At 51.0% G+C, this 15098-nt stretch overlaps 1 protein-coding gene and 1 pseudogene across 1 annotated transcript; one reads left to right on the top strand and one right to left on the bottom strand.

Annotated features, from left to right (window-relative positions):
- Positions 1 to 2902: 2902 nt before the first annotated feature.
- Positions 2903 to 6048, bottom strand: Gpr3 (G protein-coupled receptor 3). The gene is made up of 2 exons (XM_048434619.3): positions 5957 to 6048; positions 2903 to 4906 (listed from the first exon to the last, which is right to left on the bottom strand). Exon 2 carries the CDS (start codon positions 4899 to 4901, stop codon positions 3909 to 3911), a length of 993 nt encoding a protein of 330 aa, XP_048290576.3. The 5' UTR covers positions 4902 to 4906; positions 5957 to 6048; the 3' UTR covers positions 2903 to 3908.
- Positions 6049 to 13380: 7332 nt separating this feature from the next.
- On the top strand, positions 13381 to 13842 carry LOC125400497 (large ribosomal subunit protein eL30 pseudogene; annotated as a pseudogene).
- Positions 13843 to 15098: the final 1256 nt, after the last annotated feature.

Genomic DNA, 15098 nt, shown 5'->3' with positions numbered 1-15098 from the left:
GTGTGTCAGGTACACACATGTGCGAGTGTGGGTGTCCGTAGAGGCGTGGAGGGAGTTAGAAACTAGGGAGCGCAAGTTGTGGGCAGTTAAGAGCTGCCCAGTGTGGGTCCTGAGAAGAGAACTCAGTGCCTTTGGTTTGTTGTTTGTTTGTTTTTGTTTTAGGTCTTTAGAGACTGCTGGGCTCAAAGGTGCACACTGCCACGCCCAGCAGTTCCTTCAAAAGCGCAGCCTGTGCTCTTAACTGCTTAAGCTGTCTATTCAGCCCCAACTGCAATCACCGAGAACCTTTTCTGTTACTACTATTTCTAGTAGACACTAGACATTAAGCTGTCTGCAAGAACGTCAGTGAATGGTGATGGCTGTGGCGACAGTTTGTTTGTGTTTTAACAAATAAAGCTTGCCTGAAGATCAGAGTGCAGAGCTAAGCCACTCTGAGCTAGGTCAGGCAGTGGGGCCACACACCTTTAATCCCAGCACCAGGGAAGTGGTGGAGCCTGGAAGTGATATGGTTGGGCAGAGAGAGCAATATAAGGCGGGAGGAGGAGCTCAGTGCAGTCTGAAGCAGTCTGAGGACTCAGTCTGAGGACAGGATGGCCCTTTTGGTCTGAGCATTGGTAAAGGTAAGAAGTCTCTCTAGTGGCTGGCTGCTCTGCTTCTCTGATCTCTCAGCTTTCACCCCCTGATATCTGGCTCCAGGTTTTTATTATTAAGACCAATTAGAATTCGTGCTACAAATGACCCCTTACTCTCCGAGTTTCTGTAGCCCAGGGAAGCCTTGAACTTGAAATCCTCCTGCCTCAGTATCAGGGATTGCACAGTACTTTGGGATTGACAGGGAGGTGTCACCACGGTCAACTTACTCTTGAAGCCTCTGTTTGAAATGGAGTCTGATGTTGCTCGGGCTGTCCTGGAACTCTCAATGAAGCTGAGACTGGGCCTTGAACTCCTGGACTTCCTGATTTGACCTCCCAGTGCTGGGAATCACTGCCACCCCCAGCACCCATCTCCAACCGTAGAGCGTCTGCCCGACTGATGACGCCATGGCACTAGTATGTTAAATGTTTGACTTCTAGTGAGCAGGCACTTGTGTGGTGAAGCTCTCGTCCAGGTGACCTTCCAAAAGGGTGAGGACAGCCAAGGCCTGAGCTAGGAAGCATCCCCTGCCTGAGCCTTGGACTCCTGTGGTCACTGTTGGGGTGGGGTGGGGTCTTGAACTCCAGGAAAAGGAGTGGGAGCCTGAGAAACGGGCACGGAACTGTGTCCCAGCAGGCCCCACACAACTGAGTTTGAACAAGTCCGGCCTACTTGTTCAAGTTGCTGCTTGGAGCCTCAATTTTCTTCCTCTTTTTCTTTCATTTATTTATTTTTGAGACAGGGTTTCTCTGTGTAGCCGTGTCTGTCCTGGAACTCTCTCTTTAGAACAGGTTGGTCTTGAACTCCTACAGATCTGCTCCCCACTCCCCGGCCTGGGATTTAAGGCAGGTGCCACCATCAACCGCCCAGCTTGGGGCCTCAGTTTTTCTATGTGATGGTAGAAATGGATTGTAGCCAGAAGTGCTCTAACGGCACCTTCAGACTTTGGCCAGCTGTCCAGCCTGCCAGGCTGACCTAGTCAGAACTTCCTTATTTATGTATTTAGTTTTTGTTTTTGTTTTTTTTTTTTGAAATAGGACCTTAAGTAGCTGGCCTCAAACTTGCTCTGAGTCGAGGCTGGCCTTTAACTCCTGATCTCCTGCCCTTCCTCCCCAGGTGTTGCGATTGCTGACACGTACTGCTACACTTGGCTGCTGTTTCCTTTTGTTTGTTTTTCCATTTTATGTGAATGGGTGTTTTGTCTGCATGTGTATCTGTGCCTGGTGCCAGTGGAGGCCAGTAGAGGGAGCCATGTCCCCTGGAACCGGAGTTAGAGATGGTTGTGAACCACCATGAGTGTTGGGAATTGAACCCAGGCCCTCTGTGGAAACAGCCAATGCTCTTAACCACTGAGTCGTCTCTCTACCCCTTAGGTGTTTTGAAACAGACTCTCACTATATAACTCAAGCTGGTATTGAACGTGCATAGCTGAGGCTGGCCTAGAACTCACCATCCTCCAGCCTCTGCCTCTCCAACACAAGGATTACAACAGGCATGTACCCCACCAGCCCAGAGCTTCCCCTTAAGCTGCCTTTGCCCTTGTGATGAGCACAGGCCTTCCTTCCTAAGCCCCAAGATCAAGTCTCCATCCAGGTGCATGCACCATTACATGGAGAAGAAGCTTCTTTACCAGCTTCACCGTGACCAAACCCCAAGTGACCACCTCTCAAATGTGGGCCCCTGGCTCTAAGGATCTAAGGCAAGGTCTGGAAAGTTCTAAGTTCCAGGGTCAGTTAAAAAAAGAAAAAAAAAAAAAAAACGGAAATGAGAAGTCATTGCCCAGGGGACGGAACACAGATTTGGGGAACAGGTGTTCCAGGTTTGAGTATTGTCTTGTATTTCCTAGCTCTATGACCTCAGCCTCAGTTTCCTCATAACTCTAAGATGAGGATGATAGTACCCGTGCCGGGATGTTGGTGGGGCATGTGCAGCATCCCTGGTACAATGCCGTGCCCAGAGGAAACACTGGTGGAGGGAAACCATCACTGTAAGGGAACTTGCATGTTAGAAACATGCTCTGCATGCCTGAACCCAAAACTAGCTACTGTGGCCAGACTGTGGGTGTCCTCACACTAAGAGTCTAATATCCTGCTTCCTGGCCCTAGGTGCTGAGGTTCTTGCAAGCTGGTGTCCAGGGTCTGGTCTGAGGGGCAGTGACATCTTGTAGTGCCAACCACACTCTTCTCTGGGTCTCCAGTTTCCCGGATTCCTTAGGGAGCCCACTCTCTTGGTTCAACTCCACACCATGCATAATGCACAAACACAAATATTTATCAAAAAATCGTTTTTTATTGACTGGGGTTGGGGATTGGACAGGAATGCACTGGGGACCATACCCCGATTGGCAGAGGGGTGGGGTATTGGCTCTTGCCCCGCCTCCTCTAGGGCACCTCAGGGTAAGGCCTGGCCCCCAGGCCATGGCTGTGGCGCTGAAAGCCAGGCTGAAGTGGAGATGGGGGTGCGTTTTATAGTCCCGACTGCCCCGCCGGGTTGCAATTCCCCAAAATGGCCACCAGAGGGAAGCCGGGCCTCAGCGCAGAGGAATTCTCGGTTACTCAGGTGATGGCTTCTTAAAAAAATAAAAAAACCAGAGGCTGGTGTGTTCCTCCTGCAAACCCGAGCAGTGCGGGCCTGGGGAGGAAGCTCTGGTTTCTCTGATCTCTCTGATAAAAAATAAGCAAAAATAACAAAATACGTGGTTTTTCCTTCTCCATCCCCCCCTCTGGGAACTGAGGTCAGAAATGGGGACAAGGAGGCTGGCTGGGGACACCCTGGTGCAGACTAGATTTCATAGTGTGGGTCTCTTTTTCCCCCTTTTCACCCATAAGTAAATTTATAAATAAATACATAATAAATAAATAAATAAATATACTTTTTTGTATGTTCACATATATAGCAATAAATCTTTCATCTAGGCAACTAAGTGATTATCCTCTCTGACTCTGGAGCTTCAAAATTCAAAAGTAAAGTGACGTAGTCAAGGTCAAGGCTCAGGGAAGGAAGATCAAGGACTTGGAATGGTACTGTAAAATTCCCAGCATTCTGGAATTGCAAACCGCTTAGAACCACCGTCTGGAACATTCTAGAACCATGCAGCCAGCTGGGCTGGATCCCTGAAGGAATCTTGAACAAGATCCGAAAACACCCAATGTCTTAGAACTCCAGAACCAGCTGGGTCTTAAGGGTGCGGAGCTGGGGGGTTGGAACTAAGCCCGGGTGGGCCTAACATTCTGGAATTCTGTAGTAGTCATGGCCACAGAACCACCAGGGTGGAACTAGACATCACTGGGGGACCGGGACCGGAATGGAATCTTGGAAGTAGAACAGCAGCAGCAGATGGCCCACAAGACCTTCTGCACATCTTGGTTGCGGAAGGCGTAGATGATGGGGTTGATCATGGAGTTGTAGGTGGCTGGGAGCAGGGTGAGATAGGTGTAGAGATACGGAGAGTTGGCATCTCCCAGGAGGCAGTAGACAGTGAAGGGCAACCAGCAGGCAGCAAAGGCGCCAAGCACCACAGCCAGTGTGGCGATGCCCTTGCGGGTGGCCACGTAGTGAGAGGCAGGCAGCAGGTGTCGTTGGAGGGCAATCTGTTGGGCATGGCGGCAGACAATGCGGCAGATCTGGGCGTAGAGCTGCAGCATGATGCCAAACACCATGAAGAAGGCAACAGCCAGGACCACCAGATGGTTCTTGGAGAGTGGATATACCACACCACACGTGGTCAGGCCATCCTGGCAGTTCCAGGCCAGCACGGGAACCAGCCCCAGGCCCAGGGCACCCACCCACACCAGGGCCAGCATCACATAGGTCCGAGTTACTGTTGTCTCCGAGTAATAGGTGAGAGCGTTGTACAGGGAAAGGTAGCGGTCAACGGTGATGGCCAGCAGGCTGCCAATGCTGGCGGTAAAGGCCATCGCTAGCACGCCAACCAGCACCAGGATCATCTCTTGTGAGCCAATGCAGAAGACAGCTGCAAAGTGCAGGACCAGGCCCAGGCCTGCCAGCAGGTCTGCCACGGCCAAGCTACCCACCAGCAGGAACATGGGGGCACGGAAAGCAGGCGTGCCTACGATGATGGCCACCACCAGTGCGTTCTCGCAGGACACGAGGGTGCCCGAGATGCAGAGCACCACATCCCAGGCCTTGGGAGAGGGCAGCAGTGTAGCTGGGCCTGTGGGTTCCTCTGCAGGGTCCACACCACTCACGTTCAGGCTGCCTGAGCCAGCTGAGAGCCAGGCCATGGAGCTGCCTGTACCCCAAATCATGGTACCTGTAGAAGAAAGGCCCTATGAGATACAGGCAGGCCTGTGTCCTGATAGAGGTCCTTGGAAGAGATACCTCTCTGGATAACAAGTAGGGTACCATTGTTCTGTCCCCCAATTCATGTCCTGAGGCTCTTGCCCCATTCTTTGTCCTCTGATGCCCTGGGGCCTCTAAACAGGGGCTCCCTTTCCTGGCCATCCCTCCCCTGTGTCTCTTCACCCTCCTTTCCATTCCTGTTTGTCTTAAAGACCTCTTTGCCACATGTGGTCAGAGAAGTGGATCAAAGCTTACCATAAGTGAATGGGGAACCACAGAGATTCAAGGTGAACCTTAAAAAGGCTCATGGCTAGAGGAGGGAAACATGTCAAGAAGGAGGGCAGTCAGCTCCCTCCCATCAGAGATGACTCGGTTCCTGAAGCTCCCAGACCCCTCACGATTCGCAGCGCTGCCAGGCTCAGGCTCCGCCCCCGGGCAGAGCCGGTGCAGCTCCTTGCCAGCCCCCAATCGACATTCCCAGGGTAACACCTGGGAACTCGTGTCCCTCATTTCCCCCACACTCTCTTCCAGACTTCTGTCTCCGGACAGACCCCCTTTCTCCACCTAACCCCTGGGTCTGCGTCGCAGACACCCCCTGGTGGAAGTCTGGATTCCTGAGTCAGACCCCTCCTTCTGCCGGGACACCTGGATCTTGGGCCTGACTCCTCCTCCTCCCTTGGAGAGTTGAATCCCTAAATAAGACACCTCCCGCTACTCGGACACCCAGGTCCCCGCCCCAGATACTTCCTGCCCCCTCAATATCAGATGACTGCCCGTTCCTCCAGGGCCTCGGGTCCCGCAGGAATGAATGTTCACCCTTTGCCGGGTCACCCCATCACACCGCTCGAGCACTTTAACACTTGGGGAAGCTGCATGCTAATTGCAGAATCTGCTAATCCAGAATCCCAGCTTCGACCTCCCGACCCCGAGCAGCCGCACGCAGCCATCCGCCGGCCCAGCACCCCTGAATCCTGAGTGTCTTCCCAGACTCTGGGTACCCGCGGCAAAGCCCGCTACTCACCGCTCAGGACCGGGCGCGGCCGGGCCGCGGGGAATCTCCACTCAGGTCCTGGCAGAGCAAGGTGTGCGCGGACCCCAAGAAGCCCCCGCGGCCGCGGGAGACGCGGCGTGAGTCACCCCGCCCCGCCCCCGGCCACCAGTTTGGTGACGTCAGAAGCCCAGTCGACCAATGGGAGCGGCGCGCTGGAGCGCAACGCGCACTGCGCGGCATAGTAATGAGGTCTCGCGCCGCCCGCTCCCCCATTCATAAAAAGTGACCGTGGCCACGGCCCCGCCCCCTCCGGAGCCGGCCCGCGCCGTCCTTGACGCGGCGCCCTCTGCGGGTCGGGGGCTTTGGGGGAGCTTAGGGAGGACCTCAGAAAAGATGCAGGGAAGCCACTGAGGATGTGGGAAGAGGACAAGGGACCGGGAGAGTCTGCGGGGGTGACGAGCTCCCTCGGGTGTCAGAAATGAGCTGACACAAGACAGGTGATGAGGCTGAATGGGCGTCCCCGGTGAGGATGACAGGCTTTGCCTCTGATAGGGCCCTGAGGTGACAGTGACAGGAGCACGAGGGAGTAGGGAGGTGGGTGGCTGTGACGATATGAGCGCGGTGACAGGATCTTGGAGGACGGTGGCTGTGGGACGTTGATGGTGGGGGTAGGGCTAGGGCTCGTCAGGGCAGCCAGAGCAGTGTCAGGGTGACTGTAGCATGATGAAACTTGGGGACCCCAGGGTCTCGGAGGTGGTGACAAGACTTTGAAGATGAGTATTCCGGTGAAGGAACTTCAGGTCACTGTGACCCTGTCAAATGCTAAAGGGTCGAGGCGACAAAGCTAGATGAGGACTGTGGGGTCCTGGAATGAAGATCAAGTGACTTGTGAGTGGGCCCCCAGAGTGAGGGGATAGGGTAGGAGGACAGTGACCCAGAAGGTAAGTTGCTGCCAGGACAGGTCCCGTGATGCTGGGGCTGGGATAAGGAACTCGGTGACGTCACTTATGTGGGCCCAATAGCGTCTTCGCAGCACGGGAGGGTGCGCCTGGCAAGATTTCAAAATCTGAATTATTTATTGAAAGATCTGGAAAGCCAGTGCGAGGAGGTGGGGTGGGGGTCACTTCCCCGAAGCAGCAGGAGATAGGGAGCCGGGAAGAACTTGGAAAGGGAAAGACCAGGCAGCTCGGTGCTCAGAGAAGCCTCTCTGAGGGCCCAGCTTAGGTACCCCAGTGGGCGGGGCGCGGGGGGGGGGGACTTCTTTCCTAGTCCTCTTTGCCCTGGCCCTAGAGAAAGCCCCATCCGTGACCCTTGTGACCCTAGTACCCAGTCCTGCCCCCTCTCCCTTTGATCTTCTCTGGAATGTCCAAGACTGTAAGGAGAGTGATGGGAATCAGGAGTTAGGTTAGGACAGGAGGCTGAGCGAAGGAAGGCCAACAGGCATAACATCAGACCCTCTTAGATCCGTTGGAATCAGGGCTGAAGACAACAGCATATTGCATGTTTTGGGTCGAATATGGTGAGTTCAGTTGGTAGGAGTAGCCCAGCTTCGAACCCTAATCCCTTCATTTCCTAGTTGTGTGATTTTGAAGAGTGAGTCTCTCAAGCTCTCTGAGCCTGTTTTTTTTTTTAATTTTTTGTTCTGTTTTTCACTTCTAAAATAGTGATATTAGTACCTACCTACTGGGAGGCATTGGGCCCCTTATCAGCACTGGTTATGTATTGCCTGTCAATGGTCTATTTGGTCAGTGGAGGACACCAGGGAAGCATAGGTGGGCACTAAGGAAATGAAAAGTGATAAAATGAACAAATTAATTAATTAAATTGGAAGAAAGAAAGAAAGAAAGAAAGAAAGAAAGAAAGAAAGAAAGAAAGGCAGACAGGCAGAAAGTGAGGAGTGGTGACAGGAATCTCTGCCTTTGAGGGACCAGGTAGGTGAGACCCTCCTGCTGCAGACTCTTAACGTGGGCTGGTCTTGTGCGTCAGATCCTCTGCTCCTCCACAGCTCTGCTTTAGCCTCTTCCCAAACAGGCTTCCTGACCTCCGTCACAGATGGCCATCTAGTCCTGTCCCTGTCCCTCCCCTCCTCTGTTTAGCTTTGGAGCCTGTCCTGGAACTAGCTCTTGCAGCCCAGGCTGGCCTCGAACTCACAGTGATCCGCCTGCCTCTGCCTCCTGAGTGCTGGGACTAAAGGCGTGTGCCACTACCACCTAGCTAGTGTGTGCAGAACTCTTAAAATACTCATCTAGGTTTCTCTTTCTGTTTGCTAGGAGTCTGAGTCTGTCCCACTATAGGCTACGCCGTGTGTTAGCAGCGACTGTGTCTAGTATGTGCGGGGGACAGTGTCTGACACACAATGGCATTCATTAACTATTGTCTGTTATACGACGAAAGGCAACAGAACAGTCAAAAGGAGAGGGAAACAAATGGAGCAGTGATGAGGCCAGCCTGGTCTACAGAGCGAGTTCCAGGACAGCCTGGTCTACGGAGCGAGTTCCAGGACAGCCTGGTCTATGGAGCGAGTTCCAGGACAGCCAGGGCTACATAGAGAAACCCTGTCTCGAAAAACTAAAATAAACCAACAACAAACCACTCATATGTAAATAAAATAATAAATATCTAAGCAAATTACAAGGAAACAAACGCAGAGAGAGAGACACAGGAAGACAGTCCTTGTGGGAGGGTGTCCAAGAAGGAAGACAGCACCCCAGGACTTGGACATCGACTCTTCCCCATTTTGAACCAAGTCCCCCACAGAGTTCTGGTCCCAGAGCTGAGGACAGAAACGAGGTGCTAGGGCTAGGGCAGCGCTGGGGGCAGTGCTGGGATGGAAGCGGCATTTGGGAAACTCTTGCCATTCTGAGCAGCTGATTTGGAGCTCACCAGTGCGCTAGTGAGACTGGGCACCAGTCACGGGGGAAGGGGGCACACGCCCACAATCTCAGCACGTGGGAGGTAAAGGATCAGGAGTTTGAGGTCTTCCTAAGCTACAGAGTCAACCTGGACTACATGAGACCCTCCACCAAAATAAAAACAAACTCTTGTCACTATAAGTCAAGTCCTCAAAGGTGCTCCTGTTTGTCACATTCCAACACTGACCTTTGACCTCTTCATTCTGTCCACCTGTCCCTACAGATATTTTCTTCCTCTTTATTATAAATTAAAAAATTTAAACTTATTTTTAAAATTTATTTAACTTTTTATGTGAATCAATGTGAAGGTGTCAGATCCTCTGGAAGTAGAATTACAGACCGTTGTGAGCTGACGTGTGGGTGCTGGGAACTAAACCCAGGAAAGCCAGGACTGTTTCACAGAGAAAACTTGTCTCAAAAAGATTGTGATTCTTATTTGTGTGTATGTGTGTGTTTCTAGGTTGAGTATATGTGTAGGTACTCACAGAGGCCAGAAGATAGTATCAAATCCCTTGGAACTGGAGTGATGGGTGGTTGTGAGCTGCCTGGATGGGTGTTGGGTCCTTTAGAAGAGCAGCAAGTATTTATTTATAACTGCTGAGCCATTTCCCCCTCCCCATCCTAACCCGGACCCTACCATCCCCATCCTACCCCTGATCCCACCATCCCCATCCTAACCCCGACCCCACCATCCCCATCCTAACCCCTTCTCTTGAGATCTTCAGTTCTTACAAGTCATATCCTACAATCTGTGTTTGGATTAATTTTTCTTTATAGAATAATCACGAACTCCATCTAAGCAAGTTGTATGTCTCCCCCCACAGTGCCCCCAACATCCTGCCACCAAAATAGGTTATGAATTAAATATAAAGATGACATCCTGTGTGCTCCTGGACATTCGGGCTAGTTTTCCTCTTCAAAATTCTGTCTTGGTGACAGTCATCCCAGGATGAAGACATTAATGATCATTTGTTTCTACTGAGACAGGCAGATGGTCGTGAACTTCCTCATCTGCCTGTCACTGTGTGCTTTATGGCGAAGGTTGCCTTTCTGGCTGCCAGGGAGGGAAAATGTGAGGGTGTTTCTAACTTGAGAACATTTGGGGACTCAAATACTGAGTGAAGCAATAGATTTTCACATGTGTGCTCTCTCAGGCACCAAAGTGTGTGTGTGTGTGTGTGTGTGTGTGTGTGTGTGTGTGTTTCTCATTCTGGAGAGAGAGCATTGTGTATGTATCTGTGCATGTACATATGTGGGTATGTGTGTCCACTTGTGCATACAAGTGTGTGTGTGTGTGTGTGTGTTTCTCATTCTGGAGAGAGAGCATTGTGTGTGTATCTGTGCATGTACATATGTGGGTATGTGTGTCCACTTGTGCATACAAGTGTGCATGTGTGTGTGTGTCATCCGTAAGACTGGCCTCAGACTTGTGGGAATCCTCCTCAGCTGGGATTATAGGTGAGCCACCATACCGTACTCCCTGAGACCTTCTCTCCAGGGGAAGGGCGATCCTTCTTGCCCCTATCGACTGCTTCTTCCCCACCCACCACCGACTCATGTGCCCATCTTTCCCACCAACAACCCTACAAAGTTAAGGGACAGAACCCACATTTCATAGAAGCCAAGGGACTGTCCCCAAACCACACCGTGAGAGGTAAAACTGGACTGTGAAGCCGTGACCAAGCCCAGGATGCTTCCCATTCTAGCATAGGTGGCGTCCTCTCCCAAAAAGGGACTGAATGAAGTCATCTCACTGACAAGCCTGCAGTTCCTCAGGTGGCCACCAGATGGCTACGGGCGGTCCTGACCAGGTGACAACTTTTTTTTTTTTTTTTTTTTGAGATCCGGATCTCAAGCAGCCAAAGCTGAGCTCAGACTTGAACTTCTGATCTTACTCCTCCATCTCCATCCCCTGCCTGGTCTCACAGGCAGGCACCATCACACGTGCTTTTGTGTGGGCAGGGGACCAAACCCAGACTTCCTGCATGCGAAACAGGCACTCTACCACGTGAGCTTACACATGTGCGCCCCGGATAAAACGTTCCTTCTCTCTTCTCCACCAGCCTGGAGACCTTTGGCCTACATCCAAGGAGAGGAACATGTGTCTGCCCATGCTTGTACGAGCAGCACAGAGAGTTAGTCTCTATTCTGACTTTGTCCAAAATTCAGGAGTCTGGACAGTTAGCACATTTTTATTTTTTGCATAGGCCCAGTCACTGAACCAATGTTCTTTTTAAATTTTTGTTTGTTAGTGTTTTGCTCTGTGTAGCTCTGGTTGTCCTCGCTCTGTAGACCAGGCTGGTCTTTAACTCACAGAGATTCCCCCTGCCCCTACCTCCCTGAATGCTGGAGTTAAAGGCCTGTGCCACCACTGCCCTGCTGAAATTTGTATTAATTTATTTTTATGTTATGTGTGTAGGTTTTTCGTCTGCATATATGCCTGTGTGCCACTTGTTTGTCCGGTACCCTCTGAGGCCATGAGAAAGCGTCAGGGCCTCTGGAAAGGGAGCTATTATTGAAGGTTCTGAGCTGTAGGTGTTAGGAATTAAACCAAGTCCCCTGAAAAGGCAACACATGCGCTTAACCTCTGAACCATCTCTCCCACCCTCATTCAAGCATTCACCAACAATGGTGCTCTGGTCTTGGGTGGGCGTGGGGACAGAGCAATACTCAGGTCACACTCCTGCGTTTTCACCTTCATTTATGCCGAGCATCTGCTATTTGCCACGCACAGAGAAAAACACTGCAGTGAACAATAAAAAACATTGTTGTCTTCCAGAAATTTCTTTCTTTTTTTTCTTTTCTTTTTTCTTCCGAGACAAGGTTTCTCTGTAGTTTTGGAGCCTGTCCTGGAACTAGCTCTTGTAGACCAGGTTGGCCTTGAACTCACAGTGATCCACCTGCCTCTGCCTCCTGAGTGCTAGGATTAAAGACGTGTGCCACCACCGCCCGGCTAGGAATTACTATCTTAACAGAGAAAAACAGACAACATACAAAGAGATGCCGAATAGGACCTCAAGTATATGGGGAGCCCTTGGAGGTCTCCTAGAGCAGTGGGCCGGGCAAACATACACAGACAATGGGACAGGAGGGCTATTGAGCCCTACTTCATCCTGTGTGCAGCGGGGTTCGCCTGTGAAGAAGCAAGCCGTGACTTCTGCCATCATGGAGCATGTAGCCCAGGAAACAAACAGGCAGTTAATTATGCAGTGGATACGTGCTCCAAAGGAAAGCAGGTGCTGGCACGTAGAATAATTAGGAGAGGTCTTTCCAGTAGAGAGGTTGGGAAATGAGTCACTTATAGACGGAACAGATGAGTTTGACTTTCCAGGACAGGGCCCAGCAATGAGGAAGAGCATGAGGACCAGAGAGACTGCTGGATGAACAGGGGAGCCAAGGGAGCACAGGGCTGAGCCCTGAAGGCTTCAGGAGAAACTCCAGGGGGTGATGGAGAGCCATGAGCTGGGAGGCGCTGGTGGGCTCGAGGGGGCGATCTGGAGTGGTTCTTTATCAAGGATTCTCCTCAGTGGTGGCTTTTAAGCAGTGGATTACTTAGCTAGACAGATGGAGCCAAGGGTAGAGAGCCAGGATAAAGGAAAGAAGAATACTGGGCCAGGGTGGCACACACCTTGAATCCCAGCACTCGGGAGGCAGAGGCAGGCGGATCTCTGTGAGTTCGAGGCCAGCCTGGTCTACAGAGCTAGTTCCAGGACAGCCAGGGCTGTTACACAGAGAAAACCTGCCTCGAAAAACCAATCAATCAATCAATCAAATAAATGAATGAGTGAATAAAAAGCAAGAAGAATGCCTTGCTATCGAAGACAGGAGACATAATGGGGGAAACCTGAGACAAGCAACATGCACCCAGAGTCAGGAGTTCCATGTGGAGGACAAGTTATGTCGACAAGTTGCTAATTGAAAGAGATGTGGACATCTGAGTGAGGGCCAGCTCAGGAAGGGACTGGGACTGTAGGGTCAGGGCCCAGGCGACATGGGGAACTGGGGTCTGAGGATTTTAACTGGTGGTGGTAGAAACAACAGTGAGATTCAACCTGGGTGATTGGACAGGAGACAGAGGCTTAATGACACTCAGACGGAGGTGCACAGGAAACAGTGACCCCTTCCAGGAGGCCCAGCTGCGTTGTAACTTCCTCTGAGAAGCTGCCAACTGAACATGACACAGCCATGCCATGGGACATTGGTGGACATTAGCTAAGCGCTCTGGTTAGAATATATTTTACATCTTTTGTTGTTTTATTTTGAGACAATCTCTTTATGTAGCTCTGACTATCTTGGAACTCATTATATAGGTCAGGCTGGCCTTGAACTCACAGAGGTCTGCCTGCCTCTGCCTCCTGAGTGTTGGAACTAAAGGCATGCACCACCACCACCTGGCCTGGCAAACCTTTTATAGCTCTAGTTCCAGAGGATTCCAGAGGATCCAATATCCTCTTATGGCCTCTGAGGGCACCAGGCACAAACACGGTACACAGACATAAATGCAGATTTAACACTTGTACTCTAAAACAAAATTAGTTTTATTGCTTTTCTCGCTCCCCGGCCATCTTGGCGGCTGGTCTTGGTTAGGGCCCGTCCCGCACCTAAGGCAGGAAGATGGTGGCCGCAAAGAAGACGAAAAAGTCTCTGGAGTCGATCAACTCTCGGCTCCAGCTTGTTATGAAAAGTGGGAAGTACGTGCTGGGATACAAATAGACTCTGAAGATGATCAGACAGGGCAAAGCGAAATTGGTGATCCTCGCCAACAACTGCCCCGCCTTGAGGAAATCTGAAATAGAATACTATGCCGTGTTGGCTAAAACTGCTGTCCATCACTACAGTGGCAATCACACTGAGTTGGGCACAGCGTGTGGAAAATTCTACAGAGTATGCACACTGGCCATCATTGACCCAGCTGATTCTGACATTATTAGAAGCATGCCAGAACAGACTGGTGAAAAGTAAAAAGTTTTCCTTTAATAAAACTTTACCAGAGCTCCATTTAAAAAAAAAATTAGTTTTATTTTTAAAAAATTTTTTAGAGATTTATTTTTTTATTCATTGATGTTAGTGTGAGGGTGCCAGTTCCTCTGAAATGGGAATTAAAGACAGTTGTGAGCTGGCATGTGGGTATGAATGTTTTGCCTGCTTGCATGTCTGTGTATCACATGTGTGCAGTGTCCTTGGAAGCCAGAAGATACTGGATTCTCTGAAACTGGAGTTATAGACAGTTGTGAGCTGCCACATGAGGGCTGGGGATTGAACCCAGGTCCCTTGGAGGAGCAGTTAGTGCTCTTAACCATTGAGCCATCTCTCCAGCCCCTGTTTATTTTTTTTTTTTTAAGATACAGGGTGGATATCTTGCCTGAATGTGCGCCACTTTCATGCCTGATGCCTGTAGAAGCCAGAAGGTGGCGCTGGATTCCTTGGAACTGGAGTTACAGATGGTCGTGGGCCACCATTTTGGTGCTGGGAATCAAAGCCAGATTCTCTGGAAGAGCAGTCAGTGCTCTTAATTACTAAGCCCTTGTGTGTGTGTGTGTGTGTGTGTGTGTGTGTGTGTGTGTGTGTGTGTGTGTGTTTTGTTTTGAGACAGGGTCTCTCTGCATCACCCTGACTATCCTGGAACTTTCTATGCAGATCAGGCTGTCCCCAAACTCACAGAGAGCTGACTCCCTCTGCCTCTAGAGTGCTGGTCTTAAAGGCAAGTGCTGCTATGCAGGGCTGACCCTGCGCTTCTTAAGGCAGGGGACTTGAGTTAGATTGGCCTCCAACTCCCTCTGTAGCAAAGGATGGTTTTGAACTCCTGACCCTTCTGCTTCCACCACCCAAGTGCCGGGGTAACACTCATGGACCACCAGTCTGGTTTAGGCAGTCATGGGGTCCAGCCCAGGGCTTCCTGCACACTAGCTAAGCATCCTACAAAACGAGCCACATTCCTAGCCCTACTTGCTGGCTTTTAAGTGGGATCTGACAGCAGAACAATGAAGGTGATCCCAGGAGAGGACAGATTCAGGCTCTGGGCTAAGACAGCCACAATTGGTTGAGGAGGAGTCGGGGGAGGAAGAGGTGTTCCCCAAGAATGTGTTCCAGGGCAGGAGAGAACTACCAGGAAGATCCCAAAAGGCCCACTGATCTAGTGATGGCACCTCCAATACCCAGAAGACTGATGAGGTTGAGGCAGAACGCACCACGGTTTGTGGGAATAGGCTGCCAAAGGTGTGGGATAGCTGAGTCCTGGGTGATCCGTCAAAAGACCAGAG

This window comes from Myodes glareolus, chromosome 3, assembly GCF_982192425.1.
Source record: "Myodes glareolus chromosome 3, mMyoGla1.1, whole genome shotgun sequence".
Lineage (NCBI taxonomy): Eukaryota > Metazoa > Chordata > Mammalia > Rodentia > Cricetidae > Myodes > Myodes glareolus.
The sequence above is the reverse complement of the archived record's forward strand: the minus strand, read 5'-3'. Positions and strand labels throughout refer to the sequence as shown.

Excerpts from the sequence above, each read along its gene's own strand:
- Gpr3 (XM_048434619.3), bottom strand. The coding sequence starts at position 4,901 with ATGATTTGGGGTACAGGCAGCTCCATGGCCTGGCTCTCAGCTGGCTCA.